This window comes from Lampetra fluviatilis, chromosome 20 (genome assembly GCF_964198595.1).
Source record: "Lampetra fluviatilis chromosome 20, kcLamFluv1.1, whole genome shotgun sequence".
In the NCBI taxonomy this organism is placed as follows: domain Eukaryota; kingdom Metazoa; phylum Chordata; class Hyperoartia; order Petromyzontiformes; family Petromyzontidae; genus Lampetra; species Lampetra fluviatilis.
Window position 1 is genome coordinate 9,582,834 of NC_136294.1, and position 17,748 is coordinate 9,600,581.

A 17,748-nucleotide genomic window follows, 5' to 3' on the forward strand; every position below is an offset into this window, starting at 1 on the left:
GCTTGAACGACCCAGGACACAGAGCATCGTTATTCTTCTTGTCACGACAATAGATTGATTCATCGATTAAAATCGAATCTCGTATTCAGTAAACATCTACCAATACATTGTTTACAATATACCTGTATGCAAATGTTACATTTCAGAAAAGCGAGCGAAGCAAGGTGTATGAATGACACAGGGACAACTGGAAACAATACCGACGAGATGGCAGAAGAGACCAAAAATCTATTCTTCAATCGATGAAAACTGTGACCCCAATTCGAGAAAAACCCACGGAATCATTGGGGGAGCAGCGGTGGTGCATCATTGCTTATTTTCTAAGCACTATTTATATCAAGGGTGGCACGGTCGGGTTTTTTTAGAATCGGGTTTAATTGTCTTTTTATATTAAACCCGATCATCTGAGATTGGGAGATATCCGGTTTAATTGGTTCTAATTGCAGAACCGCACTTTGCCAACGATGCGCTTCATCCATTCCAAGCTAAGGAACTCACTGGCGGTGCCCACGATTGTGGAAAAGCTCGTGTTCATCAAGACCAACCTGCCCGCCGCATTCTACGACTACCCCGTGCCCGACGGCCCCGAGTACGATAGCAGCACCGACGAGGAAGCAGCCTAAGCCTTGGATCAGAGTTTCGTATTCATTACACCAGGTTTTAATTCCCAGAAATCGGGTTTAATTGTATTAAAGAAAAAACCCGATGCCTGCCGCTGGAAAGATCGGGTTTTTTCCACCCATGATTTATATTGGCATCGTTCTCTAAGGCTGGCAAAGCAAAGGAGGGGGTGGACCAGCAACATACCCTATATTTTTTTTATTTTACCAGGTAAGGCCCACTGAGCTGTATAGCTCTTTTTCAGAAGCGACCTGGCCACAAATGATAGCTCAACCAAGTCGCTTATTACGTGGACATTTCTAGAAGAAAAATACTCGCAATGCATGTTTCTAAATGTGGAGGGAAAAACCCGGAGGACCCGGAGAATAATCCACACGACAAATGGGGAGAACACACAAACTCCAAATATACAGGCGTCAGGGTCGGGATTGAACCCACGAACTTCTGCACACCGAGCGAGGTAGTTAACATCTCGCCCATGTGGCACCGCACCCAGCCACTGTTCCCCAGTACTGCTGTTCACACACCACACTACGGGCTAATTTAAGGCCGAGTAGTTCTTAGGATATTCCCCGGACTGGCTCCAGTACCATGTGTCAATGATGTTGCATTGCAGTACACAATGCCTGACACACACAAACATCGACCACATACCGATTTTTTATTTATAATATACACCCACATTGAAGCTAATAATAATACATTTTTATTACGCATTATATAACCTAGCGTCGAATAGAACCCATATCTAAAATGGGTCTTTGCCACTAGCATCTTGGCAGCTGACCATCACTGCTTAAAGAAAACCTGACTGCGTATATGAAACGCTGTATGTTGAAACTGGTCCAGAATTTACTTGCACCGAATCAATGCTGCTGAATTATGCACTCCCAGAAGTTTTAGTGATTGTCTGCTTATCTGTTTTGTGACTAGATATGTGGCTTATATGTATGTAAACACGATCATGCGTTTCTGTGGAACATTATGGGTACACACAAAAAATAAGCTGCAGTATATTCTGTATCTCCACACATTAATTGTTTTCTGCTTATATTTACTTGTATCTATACGCATGCTTGATTGTCCGGAGAATTCATCTTAAACTGCTCCAGTAATTTGAAGGATTGAGGTGACATTGGAATGATGATATGTAGATTACGTGAACAAGTTCGAAATGACCAAAAAATATGACCCTTTGACCCAAATGATAATTTGGATATCAACCCTCACACTCGCTTATACGCGTCACCATTTACAATAGGGCGGCACGTGACAAAGGCCCCGTTTCTAAATCAAACAACGGATAGACAAGTTCCACTGGAGAGGGATGTGTTGACACGATAGTTGTTTGCTACAAATAATGTTCATTTTAAAAAGTTAGAAATTATTTCTACATTTCGGGAGAACTCCCGACAAGTAATTTATAACCATTACAACTCAACTGGTTTCCCACCAGCTCAACATACGCAGGCACAAGCGCAGGCTGGAGAACTGAATTTGCTTGCTACCCTCTGCATCATCACTGCGCTTAGTGATGGAAGTTCGCACACTTGACACAGCCACGTTCACACTGCTGATCAACCATGGCGTACCCACTCTTTGGTTCTTTCAGTAAAGTCACGTAGGTATATAAAAAAAAATATATATATATATGGCGTATCCATTAATAATGCCGGGTGGACAGAGAGGCCGCGTGGAACTTAATAAACCTGCCCAAATTGTTTCAACTGCCTCGCCTGGAGATCGAACCGAGGGGCTCTGGATCGTAAGTGCAGTGTGATAACCATTCCACCACGGCAGAGTGGTTACAGCAGTATCCACTCTGTGGGGTAACTACTTCAAAGTGTTGGCCACACTCTGCAGCAGCTTCAACATAACTCAGGCGAATATTTCAAACGCCTCGGGCTATTCATGCCCGCGTATGATCACCCCACCCCCCACCCCCCTAATTCTTTAATTGGATTTTGCAATGTCCTTTATGTGACCTTTATTTAACGAGGTGAAAGCCTAGTAGCTGGGTACGATGGCGCATGCCTCCCACCAAGAATAAAGAGGCAGGGGTTAGTGGATCGCATTGTGATGAGGGTGTACCTGAAGGAGTCTGACCTCGCTGTTAATCTACTGCAGCGTGAACAACTCCGGTCCACATGATGACCCCTCCCCATGGTCCGGCTTTCCATGATTAACAACAATCAGGTGCAGGCAAGTCAGCAGCGCCAGAATTTGCATACGAATAGAAAATATTGCTAATCACGAAAATGTGGATCGCAAGGGCTTCGCAAGGACTGGAGTTGAGAAACACTGATCTACACAAACACATTAAACTCTGGAGTGATACTCATACATTGGGACAATGTTCTACATTATGTTGAAATTATCACATCTACGGAATAAACATAAATGGTTATTGTTTGGACCGGCTTGCGCAGGTTGGACCCATCAAAACAAGACTGATAGTTTTACTATCGAATTAAACAAATTATGCCGACGGGTTTTGCAAAATAAAGTCTGGGCTTTCGAGTGTCTACTCCTCCTGCCTGCAATTATAAACATCAGAGAGCACCGTTCTTTCATGTTAATCCGAGTTGGTGTTTAATAGGTCAGAGTATCCCCTAATATGCCTCCTGCTGCGTCTTGACGCCATGGAAGCACTTTTTATCTTCAATTACCCTGCCAGGTTCTAAAGCGAATTGAATCAAAGATTAATATATTTATCGCGTGTACGAGAGGGCTTGTGCACGCCCACATGCACGCAGAGAGCGCATGCAACGATGCCGTATCGTACACATTGCCTGTGCTTGTACACAAGTGTCCATGACATTATCACCCATTTCAACTAATTATAAATAAGGCAGCTCTTTGAATTGTGGCAAGTTGAATGTCAGGTTAAATGTGAGAGAGAAAAAAAACTCAAACGCTTCAGTGACCTTTGACGGCGGCGCGTAACAGAAGCCGTCGCAAAATGATCACTGCTGAGAAGTTGGCGAGCGCCTGCGACTGTTCTCGAACAGAGAGATGACGACGACGAAACGCTTCGCCCACACCACGACGGGGCGCGCGCGAAGGTTCAGCCGGACCGGACTCGTGCGATAAAATCTCCACGCTGCCACGTGCGAGTGTGTAGCTTTATCGACCCGGCTCACACCGCCGTGCAATTATTCCTCAATCGGATTACGAAATTACTCAATTGGAATAGACACAAGCGATCATTGCTCCCGACTGAATAAGCTTGGCAGAACCATTATTAAAAAGAGTCCGGAGACTCTCAGTGAGGCTTTCCTGGGTAAACAAGCGTATAAATCATACAATCATTTATAATTCTTTACTAAACGGATGACACCTTCATGGGTGCCCTGTATTACCTAATCATCACCAGTAATAACGATGGATATAATTACAACGTACGTTATATATTATCTTGTCTGTAGGTGCTGTGACAAAGTATCCAACTCACAATCAGGTCACGTGTCCGCACAGCCGATCATCTCTCCGTGGTCATTAAAATTAGTGCCACTTCGCATTAAGTCAAGAGCGGTTATGTTATGGATAGCCTGGCCCCACCGTAGGAATGTAGAATATCTACAAATGAATCAGGACTGCCAATGAACATGAGAATGGCTCAATGCTTTATTGAACAGTCACTGATTGACCGATCCACACACACATGACACACACATGACACAAACATGGATGTGCAGCCTCTTTGTCAATCCAATGCTGAATGAGGACCTTCCTACGTTGTGCAGGTACACCCACACACTCATAAATAAATAGTAACTTGATTGAGAATGCCAAGTATAAGCCCAGTCCAAGTCTGCAATATTACACACTCGGAAATAGAAGCTATTGACCTTGAAATGATGCTTGCCAAAGGTTTCTAAGTTAATCAAGTTTCCTTTCAGTTGTGATTTATTTATTTAATCTTACATATACTCTGTCGAATTAAAAAAGTCAGCGTCTTACTTATCAAGTTAATCATTCATATCAGTTAGTGGCCCTAAGCCACTGACGGGCATTCCACATTACCATGGCAGGGGCATAATTTTGTGATGTCCCATGAGTTGGTACTCAGGAGGGATGCGCCGATTTGACCACCGACCGGGATTCCAGCTCACGACATTCCCAGTCGTAATCGATACACTTAAAAATCTGATTGTGCCATTGAATGTCGTGCATAATTATTAATGAATTACAAGCTGCATTGTTATCCACTGCTGGTTGAAGGCCTCCTCAAACCTCGTCGGTCAAGGGCTTTGTTGGACCAACCACACTGCCCAGAGCGGGTTGGTGAAGGGATGTCTCGGACTAGTTCAGACACCAATCTCGCTGATGATGTGAGCCATGCGCTGCCAGGCTGATAGTGCAGTGCGTGAACTTCTGCACAACCCCAATGTATTGTATATGGAGCACACAACAGAATTAATAAGTGCTTCCCTTGACCACCGTTGATAGAACGTACTCATTCTCTGCAACGTTGAAGTTTTTGTCTTATTGTTTTCAGTGCTGCTGTGCTCATGCACCACGGATCTCCATTGTAAACTGACCGGGTAACTGGCTCAAATGGAATCATCCTTGTACCAAATCACAATAATCGTAATAAGGCGACAGAACAATTTCGAAAACAGCTAAACAAATCTCGATATTGTTGAATGTTTTCACCTAAAAATGATGGCACTGCAAACTGGTATGCAAACTAGTACAGAAACGTGTCTATGTTCAGCTAAGCTGGACATCTGTGAAAAAGAGCTTCATAGCTCATCGGATTCCTCCAGTCTAAATAAATATTCTGATAAAATAAAGATCATAAAAATTTGCATTCTCATATGATGTAACCCGGGTCTGCGCACCGCTTGGCCCAGGGTGATCACGTGTGCGTGGTGTGTACATATGGAGGCAAACACGGAGAAGTTGCAGAACTAGTTTGTCTGTTTCGAGCCCACAGACACAATACAGAACAAATTATTTCGCAATCACAAAAATGCATGCCAATGTCTTAAGCGGAGCCCGTAACATTAAATCATGTTTACCGTTTTTTGATGGCCTCAGTCTAATCACTCCATTCATATTATATTCGACATTCACGTGAAACGATTAGCCGATTGCCATACATGCATCGAATCGCGTGCATAGGAATCAATAACCTTAGATTTATGGAAATCAAATGCTAATTATATGCAAATCATATGCAAGCATGTGACTTCAGGCCCATGAAACCAACGGGTTAGATAAAGGCAGAACAAACAAGACAAGCAACACGAAGGAGTCCGTACAACCGAGACAAAAAGAAAACAATACTTTGATTCGGATCAGAACCCCCAACTATGACAACCACAGGCAAGTAGAATTTCCAGCACTGCCTCAGGACTACCAAGGGAGGTGAGCAAGGTGCAAAACAATCATTGGCAGGGAAAAACTTTGACCTGATTATCAACAAACATAAATCAGGAGTTATAATCATTAGAATGCACAACGGATTGCCATCTTTTGGTGGCGGTGTTTAGAGTGCTGCTGCTGCTGCAGCTGAGCTGGCAATCGACGCCGTATCAGCTCTGTCGTCAGCAGGGAGTTACCGGAGCGGAGGCCTCTTCGCCTTGTGTAGTCACTCCCAGAGTACAATTGGGCTATAATCGATAACAAAACCCAAAAAATATATATTTTAAAAAAAATCTCACTGCAACTCATTCAAACAATGAACATAACTGCTTCATTGTGAACCAACACTGTTCTCCAGATGCCATTGCTTACCCAACAGAGCAAATGGGCCTTGCCACAGACACATGGAATATCCAGAGGATCAGGGCCGCCGCCTAAGGAGATGCGGACCGCTCAAAGCTCATTTAAACAGAAAAACTGGTAGATTTTTGTTTCCTCAATTGGTAAACGGCAGTGGCAGGTAATGTGCATGTCAGTGAGACGGACTTCCTAATCTGGTAACACCCACCACCCCCTGCTACGAAATTATGGCTCTGCAAACAGCGTTACCCCAATCATCTCTTCCCGAATATGTAAGACTCCGTTGCTGTTAACCTCAATTTCCTAAAACAACACAGACAGCTCAAAGGGTCAAAATATTAGTTCCCTCTCATTAACGGTTAAAAAACTGAAATTCATAATTTATATTGTTACTTACTGTTTTTGCTCGCCAAAACAGCAATTTAAAAACTTGCTTTGCATTTCAAGTCAGCACTTAAGAGATCTGTTTGCTCCTGCTGATTACCACGTGCAGACCCACAAGTGGTGCAGCCCTGCAAATGCCTGCTCATGCCACTACTGGTAGTAGGGCCAACACTACAGGAAGCTCTGGAGAAGCCCTCTACTGGGTATTTTTAGCCTACTCTTCCAAACTTTCCAGATGTCTTGAAAGTGGTTGGAGTACCCACACTTTACCCCCACCACATAAAGCTTGCCGATCAAATGTGGTGTACACATTTATACCGCAGGGTGTACAGAGTTGTGGTGGAGAGAGATGGGGGGGAATTTATTCAACTTGCCCCATCATTTCAACGGCCACGCCGGGAGATCACGTCTAACTGGCAAACTATGGACTGCAGGTCCAGTGTGCCAAGCATTACATCGCAGCAGCAGCATCCCATATACCAATAAGTACCAGTGTAAGATACGAACAGCCACGACTCAAACGCAGCTCTCTGACTGGACTGCAGTTCACAAATCTTGATGCCACCACCCGGCGTGCCTATAACCTGCGTAGCACACGAAGCACGCACACGAAGCACGCACACGAAGCACGCACACGTGCATGCACACGCTTTAATGCCCGCGGCAACGACAGGCACCCACTTTCCGGGTGACGCAGAGGTAGCGCTTTGTCTTCGACTTGAACATCTTGTCTTTCCAAAGGTCGGCCTCCACGTTGTCGTCCGAGTTTAGGATCTGCAAGCAATACGGCGACACGAGCGAGAAGCCATCAAGAAACAAATACAGGACCAATCAAACATCACCAGCGGTTGATGTAAATTGCCCGCTGGTTCCCTTGACGTGGTGAGATTTTTTTGGAACCGCGTTCACAAACGCACGGCCGCAGGTCGAATAGCACTTTTAAAAACTGTTGGCAACACGTGTTCACACACCCCCCCCCCCCCGCCTTACCCAATAGTAAGACAAATAATGAGGGCTTACATTTGTAGTGGATTAACGCGCGCCAAGAGGGGAATTGGAAACACGTGTGGGTTATGGACATTGGGGTCGCATCAAGGCAAACAGGTGTTGCTGGGAGGATAACGGCCGAAGAGACACACGGCTCGTTAGGTGGTTATTGGATGCAGGGCAGTGATTGGCCGGTTGTTGTTGTCAGGGGCAAGGTGGCGCCAGCAAGTCTGGGGATGGGAGCAGGTGGCGGTGGGGCCGCGGGGGCGGGGCGTCGGTGGGGACGCCGGTAAATTAATTGGTAATTAATGAGGACGGGGATATATATGGGGGCGTGAGAGAGGGACGAGGAGTTGTTGCTGGGAGCTGGACGGAGACAGTCGGGGAGAAGAAGATATGAGAGATAGAATAGGTTAGCAGTGGAGCAGGAACAGAGAAGATATACGAGAGGGAGAGAGACAGTCGGAGTGAGATGGAGACGCCGAGAGTGAGACAGTCGAAGCAGAGACAGGCGAAGCAGAGAGGAGAGTCGGGGAGAGAGTGAGCCGGAGGAAGAGAGGGAGAAGACGGACCGAGCGAGGCAAGCGGAGCACGGCGAGCGAGCTGAGAACGCGCTGAAGTCACGGTTGTGGAATGTAAAGAGTTTCGTAATAAAAAGTGACGACGGAAAAAGGAGAAGTTGTCTGCGTAAAGTTCAGCACTACACATTTACCAGTGACTCCGTGTACAAAAAAAAAAGAAACAGTGTTGCCAGGTTTCAAACGTGTGCCTCGAGTACACGATTAGTGCAGCCGAAATGATTGCAGTGATGGACAAATATCGTTTGTGGGCCGTTTCAAAACGGGAGGCCTCATGTGGCAGCAGGTGATATCCAGCCCATGAGCAATAGGGTTCCCCACCTCAAATCTAGAATAATAACAAGAATAAACTACATTTCTACCATACTATTTGGCATCAAACCTCACTATAAAGCACCTTCCTACATTGTGCAAGAAGCTCAAATTACAGCTATTCAAATTCACCCCAGTACCGCATTCCAAGGCTGACCTCACATAGACATCCAACTCACAATGCGGGGTGTGACAAAACGAAAGAGAGGCATCACCAAAACTTTAATGGCAGATGGCTCCATGTTTGAAAAAATATGTCACCAGTGCCAGCCAGAACAATTGGACATGACTGTAAGGAGATACAATTCCAGTGGATCAAAGTGCCCAACATGAGTTGTACACAGTCCAATGAGTTCAGTCACGTATACAGATTATATTTAGATGTGTGATTAAAAAGCTATATTAATATAGACTAAACAAAAGTAGTAATTGCGAAGATACGGCTGTGGCGACGCAAGCCTATAATCTAGTACTTTGGGGGAAACGGTTGGTGAATCACGCATCTATAAATAGTTTGAGATGCACGAAAACTCAGTGGGGGCTGCAAAGGTGGCCAGGTGATGAAGTAGCCAATCATCCCAAACATCCCAACAGAGATCCTCCTGAATAGTCTGCTGAGACTCGGCGAGGCTTTCCTGAATAAATAAATGACAGTACCATTATCACTGGGGGAGCAGTGTTGCAGCAATTTGCACACAACATGCTATGAATCTGGTAGCCTGGGTTCTAATTTCTGGCCATAGCTAATATCAGCAGCGAGCGATTACCTAACCGGTTCTGTGCCTTTACACCACCCCTCTACAAATGACCGGCATGGTGAAGCATGTTCAAATAACCTGCACGACCAGCAAGGTGTCGTGGAGCCTTTATCCAGAGACTGATTGGCAAAGGGCTGCGTATTATACCGCGAGTATGATTACATTCACTGATTTGGCTCTTCGTCATGTTGCTGTCTCCCTATGACCGAATCATCCGGAATGTTGCTGATCTCGTAAGATCTCAGAAGGTAAGCAAGTCTTAGCCTTGAAGGTGCTTGGATGAAAGTCCAATATAATAACAACGTGTGATAGGCATATTGTGGTGTTAAGTTTAAGGCAGCAGAGAGCAATGTGGCAAAATCCATAATTGTATCGTACTATGCTTCATCATGGGACCTCCTTTGCCAGTACCAAAATATGAGAATAGGTTTTCCCCTTTATTCTGGCAACAAAACAGGTGTTAAGATGTTAAAACACCAAAGTGAAACCTTTTACAAGGAATCATGTCTACATTAACCACAAAGACAATGCATATATTATCAGAGTATGTTTGCATTCTGACCACAAGCATTGTGGTTAATGCAGACATGATTCCTTGTAAAAGGTTTCAGTTTGGTGTTTAAACATCTTAACACAGCTGTTTTGTTGCCAGAAAAAAGGGGAAAACCTATTCTCATACTTCTCTATGCTCTCGCACCTATGCTCCCTACCTTCACCCACTCGTACTTACCACCGTGGTGAGGTATGATCATATAACTCGTATGGCTGGCACAGCATGGGGAGGCCCTCTTCCAGCAGTGGATTCCCAAATCAGCTGTCTGACATTTTTAAATCCTTTATATTAAGTTCACTTGCTTGCTTGCTTGCGCGCTTACGACCGTGCAAATCTTTCGGTCGCTTTTAACCCACTTCCCGTGATCCAATCGAGCTGACATTTTGCACACAGACTCGTTGTGCGTGACAATTTATTTTCGTGAAATTTTTTTCCCAAAATTTTCCACTTTTTAGGGGGAAAAAAAGTCATATTTAATGTAAAATACCAATGTGATAAAAATGAAACTCTTACTCAAGAAAAACAGAAATGAATAATAAAATAAAACCGATGCCACACATATAAAGGATTTATAGTGAAAAACTTTGTTTTTACAGGTTAATTTTTTTTCTACTGCAAGCGTGACACTCAAGGATGGCCTATCTGACATTGGCTGTGCTTGTCAGAAGACTGGAAAGCGCTTTGAAGGAGGCAATGGACGGATGAGGAGAGACCGGCAGCACTGAGTAAACTGGCGATTGTGGATTTGTAATTAAAACGAGGAAATAATGACGATGGCGAAAAGACAACTGCGGAATGAACGCACCACCTCGTATCCCTGTGGAGCCGAGCCGCGGCTGGCCACCATGCCGATGCCCGTGATGGGAGCCTGGGACATCTCTGGCAGGGCTTCTCTCAGCTCTCTCACCTCCGGCATCGCCTGACGAAGCACCAGCTCCTGCTGCACACACACAAGCGAGGGGCGGTGATCACTGGCTCGTTACACAAAAAACGGTTCACATGACAGCTCACATTGCTGCAAAAGCCAGTTTGGTGATTCTATTATCTGTAGAATGTTTAACGTCATCTCCTTATCACTCTTCTTCCCTATTAAGCAGATTATTTGGTGATGCTGCATTGACAGCAGTGCACTAGCACAATTAACAATAAACTCAACACAATTGTCAATAAGAGTGCATTAAAAGGAAAATATATAAAAGGTCAAATTTCAAGCAAAGACTCGTATTTTAGAGCACATATCCCAACTAACATGGCGATTGTTCCTGTGAACTTCACTCATTGATTCCTCCATCCATGTGGAGGTCACGGTCTAGCAGACTCAAAGTTTCTTCTCATTCACACCGTTCAATCACCACACTTTTTTTGTTGTGTTTAGTTTGTTGTTCTTCCCCCGCACCTCCGATTAGCACGGTTGGCTACGTACGGTGCAAAAGAAGATCATCATACATACACCGCAGATCACGACACTTCTCTGTCTGCTCCTTCCCTCACTGTCCAACTGCGGAATTCCCTCCCATAGTCACTTTTCTCAAATTCCTACCATAACCTTGCTCAACTCCAGAAACCGTTTCACTATTATCTCTTACACCTTCACTTGTGTGGTTTGTTGCCTATGGCTTGGCATTTTGTCTCTGTGCTCGGCAAACAATGCAAGAGTTGGATTTTTGTTCTGGCCTGAAACAAGGAAGCTGGAACAAAATGTGTGGAGGTTGAGTTATTTTCCTCGAACTAAGGTGTGGGGTTTTTCCCAAGGTACAGTACTACTGTTTTTTGGGAATGCCAAAAAGAAATCCATGCTGCCCCCAAAGGAAAGTCAATAATTTACAAATTAAGGACCCTCCAGAAAGTGTATTTCAAATAAATCATGAGTGAAATGTTAAAGATGTCACGTGAAGGACTATTTTATGTATATGCTTACCCTTGAGATTATTTCTATTTTCAAGTTTCCTTCATTAATAATGATAACCAAAGTATGCAGCCAGCAAGTTTCTTGAAAGGACAGTACAAAGAGCAGAAGAAGCTAATGAAAATGGAACTGCTGCTAGACTTCCCTTCATATTAAACCTCCAAGACGTCATCTGCATACCCTTGGTTTAAAGGATAAAAAAAACGCTTTACCAGAACCAGCAAAATCCCCAGTGCCCTTGCCTCAGTCAAATCCTGGATGTGTCACCATGACTCCAATAGGTGCTCACTAACAGAATTTTGCACAGCAGTCTAAAAGTCTACACGGGTAATCCTCTGGCATTTTGAGAGTTGGAATTTCACTTTGCATATCTTTAATAATTAAAAGGCCACTTAATGCACGTAGAAGGCATCTCAAAATGTATGCACTTTCATCTTAGGGAACGGCATCACGTTTCTGAATTTACATTCGCTAATCGGCACATAATAGGGACTTTTGAATGTTGCATACAAGGGAAGTATTAAATGACACGGGGACATTTCAAAGAAATATTATCCTCGACCTCACGGATCTCGCAGATACACATGGCTCCCTCTGAGGTTTCGATCACAATCACGAATGTAGACCTTTTCCAAGGTGCACAGCTGAAGAACTTGAAAGCAACATATTGATGTGCATGCCGCACACATACACGACATTATACTCGGACCCGTATTGTCTTGCTGAAATACCGAAAATTTACCAAAGGTTTCTTATAGCTTAAAGTAAAATCCCACCCCTCTACAAATAAAGGAAACTTAAAAACGAAACAGATGAACACACTCTCGCATAAACATGTGCAAACACGCACTGGATATTACTGCATGACTTGCTCGCGTGTTTTGTACCATGCACATGCTTGTAAATGCAGTATTTATACTAAATGTCATGATGCTGCGTTATTTATTTTTAAAAACAAGCAGATCCGAGTTGTCTATTGCCTCTGCATTATCACTGGCTAAGTTGACTATATAAAAAAAGAAAACGTACAAGACAACAAAGGAAGAAATATGAAGATTTAAGTTGGTGTATCCTGCATTATTAAAAAAAACAATGGACAAATATTTACAGAGCGTGCAAGTTGCGAGTGAGGCCAGTTCCAGCCCAGCTCGTAGCTGTCACATCTGGCTTGTATTTGCCAAAAGATTCACTCGCTGGGTCACCACTGCTAGCAATGCGAGACCACACTGCGAGACTGCCCTCCAGTATGGCCCCCCGACTGTGTTATTCCTGCACGATAATGCACATAAACATAGCAGCCTGCTAAGTCTAGTAAGGGAAGGAGTAACAGTGGTTTTAGCTGGGCTCCAGAAGCTACTGTTAACTTGGCATAGTCCCGATATCCCCAGCCGGGTGGTGGTGGTGCTGATACGGTACAGTGCTTGGCAAGTTAAATTATTGGTACGAAGTTGACTCGGCCCATAACCCCATACGGGGTTAATGAAGTACAAATTTGTGGGACATCAACAGTTGCCTTCCTATGGAGGAACAGGCCCTGGCCAAAGGAATACGCAATTTTCATAAATAGCACAGGGCTGCCAACAGAGATGAGCAGAGATCTATACTCATTTTACAATTATACCCTTTTAATGTTATTGCAAAATACTTTTCGGAAACTCTATGGATTAAATCTTCTTGGAAAAAATACACCATAAACAACAGCAGTCCTACAAAGAAAATTGCAGCCACTGAAGTCAGGTATATCAGACCATATATTTGTATTGTGTCACATGGAAAGCAAATATTAGTTATAGTAATAGGTTTTTACCCTTTCAACTGGTACAAAAACTGACACCTTTATACAAGGGATCATGTTTGCAATAACCACAACACAAGCAGTCAAAATGCAAACAAAAGGAAACAACTCTGATAATGATAATGGCGTCATCTGGTCCAACACCAATGGAGACTAGGCTCTAAGAAAAGCTGTCTCGGGTGTGGACAAATCAACTTCAAGGACAGTGCATATCATTATCAGAGTTGTTTATTTTTTTTTGCATTTTGACTGCTTGTGTTGTGGTTATTGCAAACATGATCCCTTGTATAAAGGTGTCAGTTTTTGTACCAGTTGAAAGGGTAAAAACCTATTACTATATTTTGCCACTGGTAAGGAGGTCTCATAGTGCAAATATTAGTTGTTTGACAAGTTAGTCGACTTTGTTTATTCTCCACCATACGTTATTAGGGGTAAAGAACTGACGTTGAAGTCAAGACTCCTCAACCCAACTGATACCAAGTTACAGTGAATTACACACATAGCTAAATGAATACGTTTTCAAAATGCATGCTGAACTTTAAAATATTAACCCATAAAACCCTCGGATGGGGAGACACTTAAGCAATTCATTTTCTATTGTTAGAGTTTGTTCAAAGGTTGTTCCATGACGAAAGCAGTTTCCGCAACTTACTATTATCTTGCAGATTGATCGTGAAGGGGAAAAATATTTAAATATCTCGTAGAGCCTTGTAGACATTTAACACTGCAGGTTGTGGTGCGTCTGCCTGTATGGGTGCGAAACTTTGGTTTGCAGTGGCATAGTGGTTCATACACAATAGGTCCGTATGTTCAATTCCTGGCCACATACAACGTCAATGGAATATGATAGCTGACTATAGAATTGACCTTCCCTATACAGTGTTAACTTAGCCCTCAATGTCATAAGCAGGTAAGCATCAGCAATGGGGAGACGATGGGACAATTAAGCATAATACTGCAATAATAGGTGTATGGGGTTGTTTGGAAAAGCTCCCTCGTGTTTGTGATGGCCTCAATAGGTGATTGCAAACTCCACTTTGGCTGCATGGGGGATCGTAATGTTTGGAAGAGTACAACCTGAAGCAAGCCATACAAATTCCAAATACAGAACCATCATTCAACTTAACCATAAATCAGTAAAACTAAAAACTACGAAAAAAGAGAGTGGAAACCTAAAAGTACACAACTTATTTTCCCCCATGTAGCTATGTGGAAGCTGCCAATATTATGCAACTACACAATGTTTTATAGCAATACCTGATTAAAAACCTCAGCGATTCTCAATACTTTCAGCCAATGTGACCAATTATTTTCCTCGTACCTGGGAGTAAGAGCCAGGGTACTTTGTGAAAGAAAAAAAACCCACACAGAACTTGTATACACAATCAAATAAGGATATATTGCTTATCAAAAGAATCTGCAGGCACTACATATCTCAACATTCACCGACTGGCAAATTTCGGTCAAATAGTAATGACATAACTGTGATCAAAAGTGCTTGATTTTTAGATGGGGAGGTGGGTCAAGAACCACCACTTTGCGGGAGTGCCCTTCAAAATTAGGCGAGGTCTCACCACGTTGCCACTAAGCGTCTGCTTTATGATCAAGTTGCGCTTAAGGGCACTTTAGTGGCTTGAGCCATTGCTCACAATGTCTAATGGATTTGCGCCCAACCCTGTCTTATATATACAGCATATATAACGTATAAGAGTTGTTGTTTTTTAAGACACACTGCTGCCTATGTCATTACAACACGTTACTTACTGTTCGGACGTGTTGAACTATGCATATTGTTAATTAAACCACGCTCGTAAACACAACACCGACTCAGCCCTGAAAATTCACCAACACACATGTTAGAAGAGCACTGGTCAACACTCGCTTCTGAGTACGCCAGCGACAAACACATACGAAGACAGCAAAGTATAATCTTGAACAGACTGTGTTTCGAGCACCTACGAAAGCCGGCACGGCACCATGAGGGGGGTTGGGGTGGCTAGCATCGCGTACGACCGCCTTTGTCTCCCCAAAGCTGATGTTTTTACACACCGCACCAGGTACTCATTTGAACTTGGATTGGGAATCGAACTTGGATTGCCGGGATCGTAGTGCAGTGCGCTAACCACGGCGCTACCGCTCCCTACCTCACACACTTGCAGCACACTTTACCTCAGCACAACACATACAATTGACGCACTAACAGACGTAGCACACAACACACTGGGACAACACACGCTCAACCGCACTGAAGATAAAATAGAAATCACCCCGATTCCTATCAATAACAGTACCGTACACAAGCGTAATCAAGCATTGTCGATCAGCACCTTTGGCTACGTACGTTGCGAAATAAGTTTAACACGCACACACAGAAAATAATCCCTTCTCCGATAATAAACACTCGTTTGCCAATTCCCTCCGCTAACATCAACAATCACCATCACCAAACGCCGCCACCATCGCGCGCTGAAGATATACAACGCACGCGGCCTAGCGACTACGGGGATCCCCGAACTTTCATAAGCCGCCCTACGGGCCAAAGTGTGCCCCCGCCGGCAGAGACGCCACACGCCGCCGGGGTGCAGCCGAGGTAAGAGAACTCGACCGCGACACCGGGGCGCCGCCAGTGTCTCGATGCGTGGATCGGCTCACCTTGCGGGGTGGGAGAGACACTGTTGCCTGCTGTTGTTGCTGCTGTTGTTGTTGTAGTTATTGCTGTTGTTGCTGTGACCCAGGTGGGACAGCTCTCATAGAGACCGAACACGGGATGAAACTTCCTTCTGTGGGGCGGCATGGGGCGGCCCACGTGACCTGCTTAGCCCTGCCCCCCCCCGCCAGCCCCCACCCGTCAGCCCCCACCCCGCTAGCCCCCACCCCACTAGCCCCCCCCCGCGCCATCCCCAACTCCGCTAGCCCCCCCGCCCGCCAACCCCCCCGCCCCGCCCCGCGATTTTCTCACCGAATTGTAGTTTGTAGTGACGTGTGAAAAGCATTTTTCAATATCGCTGCCTTCAAAGTAAACCATCGATATCCTATAGACCAGCAGGGGTGGGGAACGTCTGGCCCGCGGGCCGTGTAAGGCCCCGCGAAATCATTTGGTGTGGCCCTGCCAAGGCAACCGCAGGCGGGACTCGAAATTCAATAAATCTAGGAGCAAACCTGGAAAAGCAGTTGCGAGTAGCAACATCATCAATACTAGCAGCTAACATCATCACACGCCTCACCCAAAGAGAAGCAGTTCCAGCCATGACATTAGGGGTGAGTTAATTAAATGTTTGACCAAGTATAACAGGCTAATTTTTAAGTTCATAATTTTGTATGGACCGCGAATGATGTTACAAATATCCAAATGGCCCTTGGCACAAAAACGGTTCCCCACCCCTGATCTAGACGATGATGTTGTGGGAAATGGTCCTCCTTCATAGCACATATGAAGAAGGGTCTGAAAAAGGGTCTTCATATTTACGTGCAAAACTCATTTCCCAAAACGCCGCCTATAATGTTTTTTTTTTTAAGGCCACAGTGTTACTGACGAATGGGTTGATGATGTTCGATAACACTGCCAATGCAATGTTACGGAATGATTTGTTAAAGGGGCGAACTATGATGGGCTGACACGTCACAATGAAATGTGTGACCTGTGTTTCATTTATTTTTTTGCGCAACTATGTGGACAAAGCAGTGACGATCCACTTGTGTGATTTTGGTTGCGCAACTGATCGCTCAGGTTTTAATGGTTACGACTTTATTGAATTACTTAAGCCAGGGGTGTGAAACCATCAATTGCCTTGAAGAGGGCCGAATAGAGCTTTCAATCACTATTGGCCAGAGGTGTGGACTCGAGTCATGTGACTTGGACTCGAGTCAGACTCGAGTCATGAATTTGATGACTTGCGACTCGACTTGGACTTGCATAACAATGACTTTGTCCCACCTCTGAGATGTGGACTCGAGTCATGTGACTTGGACTCGAGTCAGACTCGAGTCATGAATTTGATGACTTGCGACTCGACTTGGACTTGCATAACAATGACTTTGTCCCACCTCTGCTATTGGCAGGTCTTGCTTTAGTTTAGGGGCCGTCCATAAATGACGTCACGCGATTTTGGACGATTTTTGAC

The 17,748-nt window shown here is 44.4% G+C and overlaps 1 protein-coding gene across 3 annotated transcripts in view; it reads right to left on the bottom strand.

The window, feature by feature from the left end:
* MVB12B (multivesicular body subunit 12B) overlaps nucleotides 1-16,439 on the bottom strand; it is a 101,843-nt gene extending 85,404 nt beyond the window's left edge. Inside the window, exons 1-3 of one of the 3 annotated variants that reach the window (XM_078865584.1) lie at nucleotides 16,280-16,439; nucleotides 10,732-10,863; nucleotides 7,420-7,512 (exon numbers count right to left, since the gene is read on the bottom strand). In XM_078865584.1, the coding sequence (XP_078721710.1) occupies nucleotides 7,420-7,512; nucleotides 10,732-10,842 (204 nt within the window). In that variant the 5' untranslated portion in view covers nucleotides 10,843-10,863; nucleotides 16,280-16,439. Of the gene's footprint in view, nucleotides 1-7,419; nucleotides 7,513-10,731; nucleotides 10,867-16,279 lie in introns of all 3 variants that reach the window. The other 2 variants (XM_078865586.1, XM_078865583.1) reach the window with 2 other exon arrangements.
* Between the last annotated feature and the right edge of the window lie 1,309 nt (nucleotides 16,440-17,748).